Genomic DNA, 16821 nt, shown 5'->3' with positions numbered 1-16821 from the left:
CGGTTGTGGGGGGGGGGGGGATGGGCTATTGGATCGCCCCCCCCCCCTCGTGTTCGAAGTGGGAGTTTAAAAGGTGGATTATGAAGTATTGTTCGAACTTCCGAACAGTCAAAAAGTATTAATAGTAACCAAAAAAGAGAAATAAAAGGCAAAAGCTTTTGATTATCAGGTGAAGGGGAGTAAGTATACATAAGATGTACATAATCTTTATCATAAACAGCGCCCCCTAGGGTAAAGCTAGGCCCCCCCGCTAAAAATTAAGCAATCCCCATCTCCCCAGTCCCCAGCAAAGATTTACACAACTGAATTTTTGAGGACTTATTATAGCCATCCAAGTCTACAATGTTGTGGAACTGAATGCTTCATTATATTGAACACTTACGAGTCGTAATGTGAGTCACAGTAGAAGTCTCAGATGTCGTTGATACAGTTGTTGTTGTAACTACAAAAAAATCACAGGATTGTATCATATTATTAATAATGAACAATGAACGGGAGGTTTGCGGTAACACCATGTGAACGATATCTTGTGTTGTGTAGTGCGTTGTGTTGTTCTGAGAAGAACCAGTTGGTTTAAGTCGACGTTCCGAACAGTATGCTCTGCTCGTCATCAGGAGACTGCCGGACTCTTGCTGTTGTAGTAGTTTAAGTAGCTGATGCGATCAGTGGACCGTGGAGGAGGGAGATTCTGGAACAGGATGTGGAACAGCTATGGTGAACATCAAGCAGAGTGCAAAGGGAATAAGGACCATAGGCCAAAACTTACGAGGGAACCTATGGGGATTGGTTGGGTTTCGTTGGTATAGAGGACCCATTGGATGTACGATGTATTGAGGAACTGTGTTGTGCTTGTAGATTTTCCATGGCCTTCCGGGCGTTACATACGTAGTGTGGACATTCCTTTGTTTTCGTATAGTTAAGAAAAACCTGTAAAAAAAACATTTTTCTTTAAACCCAATATTTATGATTTCCTTTAGTGTTTTTCTTCATTTTGCCAGGGCTAAACCCAACCTACAAATGCCTCTAAACCTGTTTGCCAGAAAGGGGGAAACACTATGTGGACGTGGGCAAGTCTACACAACGTCACTGCTACTTCGTTTATGTGGACCTCTTTTGTTCAGAATTCCACACGAAGCATCCACACTCCGAAATTTTCCCCATGAAAACGACTCACCTCTTTCGGCACAGCCGAACAGTTTCACAATCTGCGCATCAGTATTGTAGAATATTATACGCATGGAGTAGACGTTGGTCACAGCAGGCTCCGTCGGTATGTCCAGCCTCTCCCCGGAGTTCAGCAACTGGGGTTGCCCGCCGAACAGGTAGGTGTCGACCGCGGTCGGGTCCCCAGGTCGAAAGGTCACCCCAATCTTGACCCTCACGCCGTCGCCCGAGACGGTGGTGAAGAGAAGCTGGTTGATCCTCGTCGGTTCAGAGAAGGTAACTATCAGATGGGAGCCGGTCTCGCCCGTGGAGGGCCAGGGTGCACCACTGGGGATCTCGGAACCGCTCTCAGAGTCATAGAAGCGGACGGTCAGGCCGGCGATGGTCTCCATGTCGTCGTAACAATATGCTGTGCAGATAAGATGGATGGTTTACACGGTGAAGTAAGCAATAAGGGCAGGTTTGCGTTTCCCATGTTTCTTGAGAACCTTACAAACCCACAAAGGATTTTTTTGTAACATGGGCTACTTTTAACTGACTTTTCTTTGTATGATATAAAATGTTTTAGCTAATGAATGACATTGCGAAGTTCGGCCAGCATACGTAAACTGCATGCCCATACTGCAAACGCTGGGTAAGTAACGTAATTCTAACAGTAGATTTGAAACCAGTTAATTAGATGTGCTGCTAATCTTCTTCTTCTTTTTCTTCTTCTTAAGACCTGTATATTGGTTAACTGAACTTTCTATAGCGAAAAAAAATTAGAAATAGGAGAAATTTGTTTTAAACCAGTCGAACAAAAACAAAAAATCGGGTGGTAACAACTCAGTACTTTCGCGGTCAAAAGCGTATTTGGCATTTTAACACACGGTTTTTAGTACACTGCCATTGATCCGTAATGTATTATGATCACCGTTACCTATTTGAGCACAAATTCAGCTGAAATGTTACAGAATGACTGTGGTGAGTTCAACCCCATGAATTCTACATACTAAAACCGATAAAATGGATTAGTTCAATTGATACAAGTCTTATAATTGGCCTTTAATGATGTGCGCAGATTTGAAGTTGTAACTAATTGTTAACAATTACAGGTTTTGAAACACTTCTCATTTATTAGGCTCAGATTAGAATGCGCTTCTCAATCTTACCGGGAGTAACGGTGGAAACAAACTCTGTTGTGGTTTCAGTCACTGCCCCGGTCGTTATGGAAACAGTTGTCGTCCGGAAGTCTGGTGAGGTGTAAACACAACATATGATCATTGATGTTATTGTCCAAAAATCTTTCAAGATAAGTAAACGTTAAGTCTGTCACAAGCCAATGTCGCCCAACGGTCGGGCGTTTATCTCGGTTTCATGAAACGACCGAGAATGTTTCTTTCTTCAGCCTGGATGGGAGGCTAGTCCATCGCAGGTTGCTCCCCAGGTAATGCCGGTACACATTTATACTCCTGGGTGGAGAGAGGCAAGTGGGAATGAAGTGGCTTGCCCAAGGACACAACGTATGGCCATCAGCTGAACAGTTACTTGAACTGTTTTGAACATTTGTTTGTGTGTTAACTCTTATTCTTCAGTGGGAGTGTGGCCTCGTGGTTTAGGTTTGTGAAGCCCTGACCCTGTGATCATGAGTCACAAACCTTCACCACTAGGCCACGCTCCCACTCAAGATAAAGAGTTAACAAAAACACATTTTCAAGGAACTGTTCAGGCCCTTCGTTCAGTAAAAGTAGACTTCGTTTAACTAAACATTTAAATTATAAAGAATGTCATTTAAATGGACAGCTAAAAAGTTGACCATCTCGTTTTGGGGTAGTATTACAGAAAAATGGGCTGGTAATCACTGTCTTAAAAGGTCAATAAGCGCATGCGCACACAATTTAATTCAATTGGAGACTTTTGATAATTGAGACGCCTGCAGGCAACAATCGTACCGGTCCTTTTCCATTGTTTGCGTCTTTCTGAGCAAATGCAAATTAGCTTAAACATGGGCGGAAACAATTGAGAAGGATCGGTGAGAGTCTGCCGGCACAAAGAATCTCCAGCGTCTCCCATTGATGCTGAATGGCTGTTCACTGAAAGTCACCTTCAGGAGTGAACCCCGAGGATAATCCTTACGATAACACTGCCCAGCTCTCTGCACCAGCCAACAACTAAATCACAAGTGACTGTCAGTAAGTCAGTCAGACAGTCAGATGAACATTTAAGATACAAGACTGGCCCTCTTGGACCAAGACAGATACATTGACTCTTACTTGTTGCCGTAGACAGTCCGCTCGTAGGCATTATGGTCGTAGGCACACAACCTGGGGACGTGACGTCATCGTAGCACAGAATCCTGTTAGACACACATCGGCACAGCTGACAGTAGCCACTTCCCTGCCACTCTTCATTTGGCTGAGGAGAGACAAACAAATCACACATTCGTTTAAACCATCGTGATACCCGTCTTTAAATGCAGCCAGTCCCCATCCCAGGTAAGAGAGGCCAAGCCAGTTTGACTGAGGAGAGTGTTACCAACACAATGGATCAAATCAAAAAGTTTGGCTCACAATGCGAGCATAAGCTTAAATACAGTGCCAAGTGCTAAAATCCTGTTGCTAGCGCACTCGACCGCCCTCTAAAGCACTTCAGTGACCGGTTGCATTTCGGGAGAAAAAAGAAAATCCATTGGAGTCTTTGACCAAGTCTAATTGCAAAGTAACTTGTTCATACCCCATGAGTCACTCCGTCCTCGTCGACACAGGGACATTTCTCCGGTGCGACGCAATCGACGCCGTTGTACACGGTGTTGTTGAGGCACTCGCAGCACAACACCGTGTTGCCATAGACCACCTGATTGGTGTAGCAAGGATCGTCGTTACACGCCTGCTGTCGGCACAGATTGGCACAGTCGTTAGGCCCCTGACCGTCCGGACAAGCTGAGTAGGAAATGACCAGCAAAACAGAACTTTGAAAAACATGCCAGACAGTAACAAACCCAAGCTTTAAACTATAAAGTTTGAATGTAGCAAAAAACAATGTCTAAAGAAAAGAATTTCAATTAGCCTCTGTACTGATGACTTCACACTTTGTTTGTGCGTTTGCTTACCTATGGTGCTTGGTGGACCGGTGGCCCCAACATGCTCCATAGGAAAGTGCACATGCAAACGAAGTGTGACTTCATCAGTACAGAGGATTATTGATGCTCCGTTATCTACAATCTTATCTTAATGACTTTTGAAGTTCATAACCCTACCCCCCCCCCGAAAAAAATACCCTCAAAGTGGGGTCTATACCTAGTTAAGCACACCGACCATTTTGTTAACGTTGCCAAAACTCGTTTTAAAATACACAATTTTAGTACAAGTTGAGTGATATATGTTTTATGTTTATGACAAACTTGCAATTATAATATTTAAAGCCCACAGATGTTCCCCCATACTTTTTTGGTCCATCTTTTGAAGCATAACAACAATACTCACTTGGCTGTGTTGTCGGTAATATTTCTGAAAAAATAAGAAAAAATAAATTGTAATTCATGACACATAATGAAACGAGCATATATTTACTTCACCTTCAAACGTTATCACTTTTTTTAACCAGGGTAAATTGAAAGAACGTTAAGGAAACAAAAACGTTAATAATTCCAGTTTCAGCAATAGCATAGCTTTTTTCATTTCTTGCCGGTTACCCTACCGCCTCTCGTTTCCGTGAAGTCAAAAAACAAGAAAGACCCCAAAAAATACGTCTTAGAAAAGATTCTGACATAAATCCACACCTGTCGTTGTTGGAGCATGAGTAGTGAACGCCACAGTGGTTGGAACAGTTGTTATTGGTCCTGAAAGCGAGAAAGTCCGAACACAGCAAGTCATGTAGGGGTTTGCTACAATGCTAATGCTCAGTTATTCTAGGATATACAGCAACATTGTGCGTAAAAGTAAGCAACATGAGACACGTACAAGAACGGCAGAAAACTTCTAGAATCTTCTTTAACTTCTAAAATCTTATTGTGTGAGTGAGGACTTCAACATCTTCACTATTAATTAGAACATTGGTTTCTTCAAAATTACCATACTACAGCTTTCATAGATCTTTTGGTATGTTTAGAGATTAATGGGCGGAACGTTTTATTAGCTAAAGGGAACTTGGCAATCACCGATATTCATAAATACATAAGACAAATTACCCATTCCTATTGGCCGAGAGCCGGTCACCTGGCCGGTTCTAAATGGTTGATAACGACCAGCTGGCTGGTCTTAAACACTTCTCCACTGTCAGATGACATTTTGTCTCCTATGAAACCCGGCGCCTTTTAGTTACAGTTTGGTTGAACGTTCACAATGCACACGTAGGCATGCACAATACTAGTCAATATTTCATAGGCCTAATAATTCACACTTCACCTGCGCACAGCTGCGTTCTGTGCGACATCGCGCATTGTGCGCGCCAATCTCCATATTAGGAGTTAAGTACGACATGGACACTACCATCAAAAAGCTACATGGGTGTTTAAACAAATATGAAGCAAAATTATTATTGAAAAAAAATGTTAGAAATGTATAATTTTTGACTTATTTGACTGTCCGGACAAGTTTTTGTGTGTTTTGTTTGCTCGGGTAATTATCAGCATCCACACTCCAACCGGTAGTCAACAGAGTGTTTAAAACCAGCCAAGCACACATTTATTCCCTTATTTCAACACAATTGACAGACTTACGCGGTGTTGTAGTCTTTGCTGTGGTAGGGGGAGGTCCGGTTGTGGCTGTTGTAATAAGAGAAAAAAGGCTGTTACTCATATATGGCACAAAGATACTCTATGTATACAGGTTATTGATGCTATTTTGGCGCAATGCAGAAACAATAAATCACAGTAATCACTTCTACCTTCTCAGGTACCATCTTACTTTTGGGTAGAGATTAGTAATTAGTGACAAAGTGTCTTGCCAAAGGACACATTCACAACAAACCAACGTTAAACTTGGACCCTCAATCTGCCCAATTGCCAACAGATTTTGGGTTCGATGTTCCAGACCCACTCTACTTTTTTCGTTGCTGCTACTTCTTTGACACTGAAGAGCTATAAACAAAAAATAAACTGATGGGAAGAGCATACATTTACGTGTACATTTACGTGTTCATCGCCATGGGATGAAGCCCTCCTAATCTATGTAACGCCAATCATGTTTCATTGCTGCCTTCGTTCATGTTGTTATGCTTCATTACAACACGTCATTTTCGTTCTAGAATCTGGGTTCCAATTTGATATAAACGACACTCTTCCGTGTTAATTGACCCAGACGTGTTTCTCTTCTGATCACTATTTGGGTGGGACCTGACCGGGGACTTGAGGAGCGTGTTAGTGAGATACAATGTTGTCATCCCCATTGTTTTGGTCGGCAAATGGTTACATCAAACACACTTCATATTCATACCACAATTTAATTCGTCGTTTCCATTTGTACAATCTTCCTCCCCATCGCACAGCCATTTGTCGGGGATGCAGTCATATGAGTTGCAGAGATGCGCATTGGGACACTCTATTTCACATTTAGGGCAACACTCGTCATCGTCATGTACAATCACATAGCCCTAACAATTCCAAACAAATCGGCCAAAAAAGAAAGAAAAGAAAACATTAACAAACATCCAGGGTAATGTTAACACTCTACATCAACAACAGCTTGCTGAAAGTGTAGTCGCTCAAGTGAATAGGCCTTAGACCTAATGACGTCACGCTTTGTTTACATGTGAGCTTTCCTATTTGGTAGACGGTCCCTACTTCGTCTGGAGTCCCGACTTCGCTCCCATAGGAAAGTGCATATGTAAATAAACTGTAACCTCATCAGGTCTCAGTTCTAGTAGGGCTACCTTCAAATGGGTTTTATTACATAACAACACAATTTTCCAAAGTTATATCAAGATTGTGAGAGTTTCCTAATTATTTGAACTAATACCGTTCATGACAAAAATGAGAAAAAAAATAGCTGGCTTCTTGGACGGATGCTTTCAAAATTGATAAGAATACGTACAGGTGGGCAGGTGAGATCGGGACACTCGATGGTGAAGCATTTCATGAAGTACTCGTTCGGTGTGGGACTCTCACATGAACACTCACGGCACAGGTCGTCATGCCAAGTAGAGTTTACCTGCGGAAAGAAGTATTCATTTTGATATGTAGCATCGAAACCTAATGTTGCAATGGGCAATGGGGAAATATGTAGACTCATCATTAAAGAAACACATTTATCAAACAGTTTTGTTCAGAAGAATACAAAACATTCCAGAATATATGGGAGACGTCTCAAAGAGTAACATTGCTTACTTCGTAGCATCTTTCTTGCGGCACATAGTAGCATCCGACGCACGCTAAAACAGTAGACGAAAAAATAAGAAATAACATTCATGAAAAATATGCTATGTTCCTAGTCCCAACTGAACCTATTTGTTGGAAACTTCAAAGTACTCGACTGGGTCCTAGCAAAAACGAATGAATATTTCTGTTTGTAACTTCTTTTGAATCATGTCCAAAAGAAAAGAAAAGAAGACCTTACGTTTGCAGAAGCAGCATTCGTGATCATCATCTGGAGGGGCTACTGTTTCGTCCGGTCCGCAGACCACATCACACGTTTTGTTGCTGCAGACGATGCTGTTGTCTACGCACTCGCACGTTTGGCAGGAGCTCTTATCCCAACTTTCACCATTCTGTTTTACATAAGGGGAAAATGAAAATGTGCGAATCTTAGTATTGTCTTTTAGAATGTTCAGCAGGGGATACAGTGCAGTAAGAAAAATTGTGATAGGAAAATTACATTAATTATCAAAAGACAGAGAGTTTTACCGTTAGTGCACATCACAGGTGTGCCTAAAGTGTGGACATTCCACTGCTTTCGTGTAGTTAAGAAAAACCAGTGGAAAAAAAACTCATTTTTCTCAAACTGTGAAAACTCTCTCGACCCAATTTTTTCTATGATTCCTTTTGTGTTTCTCTTCATTCTGCCACAGATAAACCTAACAAAAAATGCCTCTTAACCTGTTTTCCAGAAATGGGGAAACACTGTGTGGACTTGCCCAAGTCCACACAACGTCTCCTCTACTTGGTTTATGTGGACCTCTTTTGTTCGGAAGTCCACACAGTGAATGTAATGCCTACCCACAAAGCCAAGCAAACATGGCTTATCAGACAATTTATCAAAAAAGCACAACAGCTTTATAGTGTAACAATATTTGCTACATAATACTAACCCCCATTTCTTTCCATTTGAAACAAAATTACAGCAAAAGCAAATATTGCATATTATAGCTTTAAGTCTGAATTACCTGGTAAAATCCATCTTCAGTGTAACAAGGGCAGTTGATGGGTAAGACACAGTGAGTGCCGTTGAAGGCATATGGTGGCTTACAAGCGTTGCAATACTCGGATCCAGAGTCTTCTGGTGGTATTTGGCAGTTAGTGACATTTTGGCAGCATTCTGGTTCCTCGGAGTGCGCGTAAGAGTCATTGCATCCTTTTGGAGAAATAATGATGGAGTAAAATCTTGTGGAACTTAAGAACATTGGTTCACAAAAGATGAGCCAGCAAAGTGTGAAGAATCAAACATTACACATTCCTCGTTACATTCGTCTATACAATTATTTGTTTTTGCTCTTCACATTAAATGATTGAGCGTGTGATATTTAAACATCTATACCAATAATTTGAAGTGCTTCTTTAAAGGGGCATTACGGCCTGAAATCCCGGAAAATGTCATTTTTTTAAAGATTGTTTACTTATCCTATTTTAGAATGTCTGGCTGGAAGGAACCTAACTAACCTATAGATGTTTTACCGTTCCAGAGATAAGCCAAAAAATCGCAGGTCGACCCGAGGCCGGCTTAAAGGATCTGCATCATGCACAAACTTTAAGAAAAGCGAAGACTGACTATGAACTTACTGATACACTCGCAACATAAAAGTGGATCGTCGTATTCAACAAGTTCTTCATCCTACGGAAGAAAAGATACATTTCACCTGTTCATAACTAGGGGCATAGGGAAATGTTTATACTGAATAAGTGATCGTCAAGAACATTTAACGGAAGACCAAAGAGTACCGTTGAGTACTTTTTCACAGTTCGCCTTATCATTGCACTGCATTGGCCAGGCTTGTGTCAGTACCAACATCGTCCCTAAGGACAGTGTAACATTGAACATCTCGCAATTTGGTGTTCACATGTTTAGATTGCAGCTAATGACGTCAACGGCTAAAATTAACATTCATTTCATCTATTCTTAGTTACTGGTATTCTTCATGTCACAGTGAGGAAAATGTATGAAGTCTTTGACATACGGAAAATATGTAACACTATTACGTATTACTCACATCGGCACAGATTTTGTGGCAGTCCTTGTGGCAGACATACTCGTTGTCAATACACTCACACGTCTGGCAGTCATCTGGAATCATTGTTGCTCCGGTCTTACAAGGTGTGAAGACAAAAAAATCAAGCGCAATCAATTCCATGAACTGCATGCTGTTTATTTTGGTAGGCAAATATTTTTGACATTATTACACTCGACTTTTACGTATGAAAATATTTTCGAAGGTATAAAAAACATACCAAATGCTTACCTCACAAACAGGACCAGTGGCAGTCGGAGCAACGGCTGTTAGAAAAACACATTGCAAAAATAGTTAAACAATAGAGGATATAAAGATAGTTTACGTGAGAAGTAAAGATAAAACCTTTATCGTCCATTCAACTAAAATCGTTTACGCAGCTCTGTTTTCATAATATGGACTTTGCGTCAGATAATGTAACTTCAATATTCAGTTTTGCCCTTCACCGATGAATTTTTTGTTTAAAACACTGTGTAGTCAGTGTTGTCCCTAGAGATGGTGAGAACACAATTACTCTAGTGGGACTCGAACCCACGAACTCCTGCTTACTTGTGTTGAACGGCTCTGTTTTATTTGGCTTAACTCTATTCATATTGGTTTGCAGCTAGTCCATAAATCATTTCTTGCGAGATACAGCATTCCATGCACAGAATTACAAATACTTCCTACAACGTTTCAACTAAAAGACTGGAAGTATATGCCTTGACCAACTGGGAGCCCATATTGAATTCTTTTATAACCGTGCTGATGTTCTTCACCAATCGCGTATGTCATATCAAGAGGTATGCTTTTGAAATATCAAAGAACAACGTAATTAAAACGTAAACCAGTTTGTCTGGAAAGTCGTTTGGTGTTACGTTTGTGGCCAATGCAACAAAACGAAAAAAAATACGTGTAACAACGGCCTTCCTCAAAAAAGGGTTCGCTTGTGATACGCACGATAGGTTCAATTCTTCTTTGTCATGCTGGACTTCGACAAGAGAAAAAATAAGATGATTGTCGTTAAAATGCAACAGTTCGGAGCAATTTCAACCAATTTAACATGGTGGTTACCATTTTATTAATGGCATTGTATATGGATTGGTTGATCCCACACTCAATTTGGTACAACCCTACCCATAGTGCGCCTTGTGTCAATTAATGTTAACTTACTGGAGCAACCAGTCGGTCCAGTGACGCAGCGGCCCAAGGAATCTGGTTTGTTACCCTCGTTATCACAATAACAGTTCAGGGGGCACGGCGAAAAGTCCGGGGCACATGTCACATCACCGTAACAGTCCTCATTGCAAAAGCAATTTAAAATGCATGCTGAAAAAAAGTAAATGAATTCGAAGTTTTTCACAGTTGAAATATTAATTTTAAAGCCCAGAGATATAATGACGTCAGGCTTTCTATATGCGTTGCAATGGGTGTCGGGTGGCTCTCGTCCCCATTTGGCCCCGATAGGAAAGCGCACACGTAAACAAAGCGTACTGTCATTTCGTCTCAGGGATGTGTGGCCCTCTTTTTTTTTTAGGCCACTTGGTATTTTAATGAGCGTGACAAAACGAAAAAAGGAAGACGAATAAATGTTGCGTAAAAATGAAACCTTGTAGTTAAATTTTATCTACATATACAAGGAATGGAACTCAAATCCATATGGGAAGCACCTGTAAACCAATGACATGTTTTCGGTCTTTTTTTAGTCTTTCTGATTGAAAGCTGTTCAGATGCTTGCGATATATTTCCAAACTCATATCATAGCTGACGGTCAAAGTTGAAACATTCAATAAATGAAGTAGGCATTATTTTGGTTATGACTTTTGCCTCCCACCTACGTATGTCTTTAATCACTGTATACTGTGTTGTCCAAAAAATTGCGAGAATGATATCACAAGCTTCGGGTGGGATCCTAAGCCAAGACCACCTGCTTACAAGTGCAGACGTCAACTTGACGGGGTCGGCTGGCTGTTGCAAATCATTCGTAGAAGACGATGATATCGCAACCAATAAGGCGTCATTTGCGCCAGGAAGAGGTACATTATGTATTAATTCCAGCAGGCTTTAGAGTCATACTTACGTGCTCTTGTGGTTAGTGCTGCGGTATGGTTCAACACGCCCGTTACAGGTTCTGTTAAAAGAAGCATTGTATTAGGATTAGTTATTACATGACTAATCTAGGTCACAATTTGACAACATTACCCATTATGGCCCATGTCACTTCACCCTGAATGGAGTTGTCAATTTGTTGTTCACTTTAAAATGGCTAAAATCGCATTGTGAAAAGGGCATTTTTTTTAATGCAGGATTCACAATTAATTACAATATCTTCCATATTTATAGCAAGGCCTCAATCCCGGGGTTGGAGAGGATATACCCCCCACCGTTTGACGAGGGGGGGGGGGAGGGGGGGGGAGGGGAAGGGGGAAAATTTGATTACCCCTCCCCCAGGAGTTTGTAATGAGAAACCAAAAATGCCGGTATGAAGGTTATTTTCGAACTTTCTAACAACTTAAATGTATCAAATAGCACTGACAAACAGGAAAACGAACAGCACAAAAGCTTTGAATGCACCCTCTTGATGTATTGTAAGCGCTCAAGTTTGCATAAGATGTACATTTCTGTATCATAAACAACGCCCCCTAGTACCATGTGGGGTCCAACCCCCTCCCCCCCCCTTCGAATTTCCACGACAGGGCAATTTAAGGATTTTGGATATTCCCAACCCCCACTCGCCGGCACAGATTTACGCCACTGCTATTTAAGGGTTTCTTTCATAAGCATTTGGTAGTTGCATCGTACACGTTACTACTGTGTCTCCATTGTGACACGACTCTAAAAAAAAAAAAAAAACGCATGGGAAACACTTAAGGAGTCTTTATTTCGTTTCCCATAGTAAAGTAAACGTATAAATTGTTCAACGGGTTACCTGTAACCGTCGGCGTTGTCACTGGTGAAAAAGGACAAAGCAAAAACAAGTTACAGATAAATCAAATTTGAAAGATTAAATCATCTATAACTGCAAGGAATATTGATTCGTTATATCCAGTTCATTTACACGATTTTTCGACACAGGCGATGAATAAAATACACTTTTTAATAAGTAACTTTCAGAGAGTGAAAGGAAACATATAAAAAGTATTTCCCCAAATGACGCTCAATATATGTTCCTCCAAAATGAGTGTCAATATACATAAGTGGTCAATATGTAGGACAAAAGATGTATGAAAAGTAGCCTGGAATATCTCCTAATCTTGTCGCACATATTGAAAACTATAATGCACGTTGTTATGATCTACTATGCCAGTTAAAATGTGACTTGACCAACCTGGAGCCGTGGTTGTCACGACAGGTGGAGTAGTGGTTGGCACTGTTTGGTAGAAAACATCAATATATAGGTACAGTTGAGTTTATTGGAACGATGGTAGAATATATTTGAAAGTGTTAAAATCCCTAAGCGTTTAACGTTGCAAGTTATTCTTACGTACGAAGTTAAGTAAGTATATTACGACCTATATACTGTTCATTATGCTTCATTGTGTTACTATGGGACTTTTAGTGTTACTGTGGGACCTTAGGTGCTACTAGGTGCTACAACAACTCTTCAAGGTGGTAGTGCAATCATTCGTGGTGTCCCAGGCATCTGCAGCTCTTCGTGGTTCTACTACATGTACACCCTTCATGGTGATAATACGGCCACTATTAAAATGTGTCATTAAAATGCCTAAGGCGGCATTAAAAAGTGTATGGTGTCCAGCTTAATTGTTTTATGGTGCTACTACAACGTTCTCATAAAGTGGTTAAAATCCTTTCTTGAATTATTTAATGCATGGATATTTTGTTACACCATATTGAGAACTTTGCAAAAACAAAGTCGGATGAGTGTATACTCACGTATCTGCTCGCAGCCGTAGAAGGTGAAGAGAAATACGCTGCTGGGATTAGGGTCGATGATGTAAACTTTCAGGTGGAAAACGTAAGTCACGTTAGTTGGAAACGGCACCTTAGCACCAGACTGAACGTTGAAGATCGGCGACCCGTCTTCGTTATACACAGGGATGGTATCGTCGGGCTCACTCTCCTTGAAGCTCAAAGCGAGAGTCACTTCCTTTTGGTTCCCGTGCTCGGCCGTCACAGTGAAATACCTCACTTCGGCAGCCGGCCAGAAGACGACCAACACGTGGGACCCGTTGTGCGGATTGTCCTCCGACGGTGGGTCGTCCGGCTTGAAGCCGGTGTCCTGGTGGATGTAAGTGACGGTGTCCATGTCGATTCGGATGACGATGACCGGCTGGTAGTTGTCTAAGTTATCCGTGCAGGGCTCCCGAGTCGTGGTCAGCTCTTGGGTAGTTACCCGAGTAGTCAACGGAGTCGTGAATTCTGGTGCTATAACAGTGAACAAAAAACATAATTGCAGATTACTTCAGGTGTGTTGTTTGACCATTTTTTTATGTGAACCAATTTCATAAATATGACCCTTAATACATGTACTTACATTTTCTCCTGCTTGGTTGCAAATAATTATTATTTTGAAAACCAAATCTGAAATGGCACATTTTCTGGTACGTGAACTTCAAGCTTTATGATTTCATATAACTGATGTTCCTAAAAAACAGTATTTCTCAAGTTATCTCGCTGACCTAACCAAAACATAACACACACACGCACGTCCACACCGGCTTACAGCCAGGGGGATAAAAAACAGTAAAAATCTACTACCCACCTGCACAGCCGTGGAATTTGAAAAGGTAGCTGTCTTCAGTGTTTGACGAAATGATATGGATCTGGATACCGCTGACGTATTGGATGGCCGATGGCAAATATATCCTTTCCCCGAAGGTAACGCTTAGCACGCGGCTGCCGACGTCCCAGTTGACTTCGCTAAACCTATCCTCATTGGGCAGTTTCACTTTGATGGCCACCTTGACTTGGCTGACGCCCGAAGCAATGCTCTGAATGTGTGAATGGATACTAAATAAGCCTCTGTACTGATGACGTCACACTTTGTTTACATGTGCACTTTCCTATGGAGCCAGTGGGGGCCCTCGGTCCATTGAGCACCATAGGAAAGCACACAGTAAACAAAGTGTGATGTCATCGGTACAGATACTTATTGCACTATACAAAACGTATCATGAATATGATACCATACAGCTAGGACCCAAGTGGTCAGTGGTCAGAAAAAAATCAAGAGAGGTGTCACTCTGACAAAATGTATCTTTGGTCAGGAGAGAATGCAAATTTACAAAGGCGGTAATTTAAGGTTTAAATGGTTTAGCAGGGCTCTGTGTGATACCTTAGGGTTAAAACATTGAATTACCCCTTGTTTAATTCGGGCGATTCATAATGCAGTGCGCCACCAAGAGTTTGCTACTGAGAGTTCATTTTCTCCCAGTGCGTTGTGGGAGTTGATCGACAAATTCGCAGCTCGGGACATTTGAAATTGTTAGTTTTCCGGTCAGTAGTTTTGTAGGGGTATGAATTAACCATTTGCCCTTTTCTTTTCTTTTTATCCATATGTTTTTTTTTTGTAAGGTGGCAGAGCCCCAAGCTATAACAAAATAGTTGTTTACCGAGACTCATTCAAATGGGACATGTAATGTTTTGTTGCCCGTAAACTTGAACAAATGACTTTCCACGGCTAACCCTTGGTGGCGCAATGCATTGTGAATCGCCCGAATTGTGCATTCCTCACTGGAGTTTCAGGTAAAATAGGAACCTTTACCTGGATGACGAAGTAGGTCAATTGGACGCTGGGAATGAAGAAAACTACCAGCGCCGCGCCACCGTAGGGCGCGTCGTCCGTGTTGGCGATGATCGGACTCCAGGGAGTGTTGGGTGGATACTGAGTCTCCGAGACGGAGTCAAACCGCAGGACGGACAGGGAGCCGTAGACATCCAGGTCGTCCACGCACACCTCGGTGGTGGTGATGAGAGCCGGCGCTGTGGTGGTCGGCGGGGGCAGGGTTGATACTTTGGAAAAGAAAAAGAGAGACAATGAAACCTCATTAAATCAAATCCCAATCTTAGGTTTTAAAATCATTGCCACTGACTTAAACAAAAATCAGTGGTTAAGTAGGATCCAAGAAAAATATCTTTTCTTTTATCTTGTAGCAGTGTTTAATGTTCTAGAAGTGTTGGGACCCCTTGACACTGTGCCTTCTAGTGTCCTGCCCGTGCTCAGATTTCGAACGAATGATAAGAGCTGTGTATATTGTTTCAAAAGTAAGACGAAACGCATTGAGTGCCCCCTACTTTATAACTAACAATCGTACTCAACTTTCTTTTGATTCGAATCTCACAAAACTGACTGAATTTGTCTGATTCCACTTGCATATTTACGAGGACCGTGAATATTGCAGCAAAAGCACTTTACCCACTTCTAAAATCTAAAAAGTCCCTGGTCAGATGTGGCCAAGAATCAGGAGTCTAGTTGGCTTGACCCTTTCCATGGTCAAACAGACACTTTTACTAAGGTTTAACGGCAAATTGAAAAAGAAACGTGTCATTTTGACCCTGGGATGTGCCAAGTTTGACCCTGGAAAGGTAAAAAAGAACCCAATATCCTGGTCAATCTTACACGGGACGTTAAAAAGTGTTGGGTTACATACAGCAGACACTGCCTAGAGATTATGGTCCCTAAACTTACCGGGCTTCTCACAGCCGTAGAGCGTCACCTTGAACCCCATGCCGTCCGGTATACTTGTACTCTCTACCACGAACACCCACAAAACCACCATGTAAGGGACGTTGTCCGGCAGGGCGATTCTCTCTCCTGTCTTGCCGGTGAAAATGGCCTCGTAGCCGTTGTCGATGGTGCCAAAGTGCTGCCCGTCTGGCGAGTACTGGAAACTGAGCTGAATGGTCATCGAGGTGTCCTGGTCGTTGTCCACGGTCACGTAGGTGACCCGTGCATTGGGAGTGAAGCGCACTTCTAGATGTGAGCCAACGTAGGGATTTTCATAGCTGGCTGGGGTGGTTGGCCTCCACCACTCCGTGGGGAGGATCAACTGTGTTGGGTTCTCCGGGTAGTTGTAACGAGCAACCTGGACGTGTTCGTATTCGTCCAGCTGGTCCTCGCAGATCGGTTTGGGAGTGAGAGTTGTAGTCCGGATGGTAGTTCCTGAGAATGGAAACATGAAGGGAATGTAATACATAAAAACACTGCTTCGATTTGAATTCCTGATGCTTTGAATATTAAAAGGGGGCAAATAAAATAATATGACACGAATGTCCATAATGACTACAATTACTGATCGTTGAGATGAAATGTACAGCATATTGAGCAAATGATAAATTGTAAAAGCGTAGGTGGTAGAGTTT

At 41.8% G+C, this 16821-nt stretch overlaps 1 protein-coding gene across 1 annotated transcript in view; it reads right to left on the bottom strand.

Moving 5' to 3' along the window:
• The window catches only part of LOC119719665 (mucin-2-like), a 38458-nt gene extending 21821 nt beyond the window's left edge, over nt 1-16637 (bottom strand). Inside the window, exons 1-24 of the mRNA XM_038189163.1 lie at nt 16148-16637; nt 15224-15471; nt 14222-14450; nt 13393-13884; nt 12827-12868; nt 12428-12448; nt 11579-11629; nt 10672-10827; nt 9751-9785; nt 9502-9597; nt 9074-9125; nt 8461-8648; nt 7695-7845; nt 7466-7509; nt 7173-7289; nt 6576-6732; nt 5861-5905; nt 4922-4981; nt 4626-4649; nt 3877-4082; nt 3417-3558; nt 2316-2396; nt 1175-1573; nt 383-442 (exon numbers count right to left, since the gene is read on the bottom strand). Coding sequence (XP_038045091.1) covers nt 383-442; nt 1175-1573; nt 2316-2396; nt 3417-3558; nt 3877-4082; nt 4626-4649; nt 4922-4981; nt 5861-5905; nt 6576-6732; nt 7173-7289; nt 7466-7509; nt 7695-7845; nt 8461-8648; nt 9074-9125; nt 9502-9597; nt 9751-9785; nt 10672-10827; nt 11579-11629; nt 12428-12448; nt 12827-12868; nt 13393-13884; nt 14222-14450; nt 15224-15471; nt 16148-16637 — 3586 coding nt within the window. The remainder of the gene's footprint in view (nt 1-382; nt 443-1174; nt 1574-2315; nt 2397-3416; nt 3559-3876; nt 4083-4625; nt 4650-4921; nt 4982-5860; nt 5906-6575; nt 6733-7172; nt 7290-7465; nt 7510-7694; nt 7846-8460; nt 8649-9073; nt 9126-9501; nt 9598-9750; nt 9786-10671; nt 10828-11578; nt 11630-12427; nt 12449-12826; nt 12869-13392; nt 13885-14221; nt 14451-15223; nt 15472-16147) is intronic.
• Between the last annotated feature and the right edge of the window lie 184 nt (nt 16638-16821).

This window comes from Patiria miniata, unplaced genomic scaffold, assembly GCF_015706575.1.
Source record: "Patiria miniata isolate m_02_andy unplaced genomic scaffold, ASM1570657v1 HiC_scaffold_8, whole genome shotgun sequence".
In the NCBI taxonomy this organism is placed as follows: Eukaryota; Metazoa; Echinodermata; class Asteroidea; order Valvatida; family Asterinidae; genus Patiria; species Patiria miniata.
Note: the sequence above shows the minus strand (reverse complement) of the source record. Positions and strands in the feature narration are given on the sequence as shown.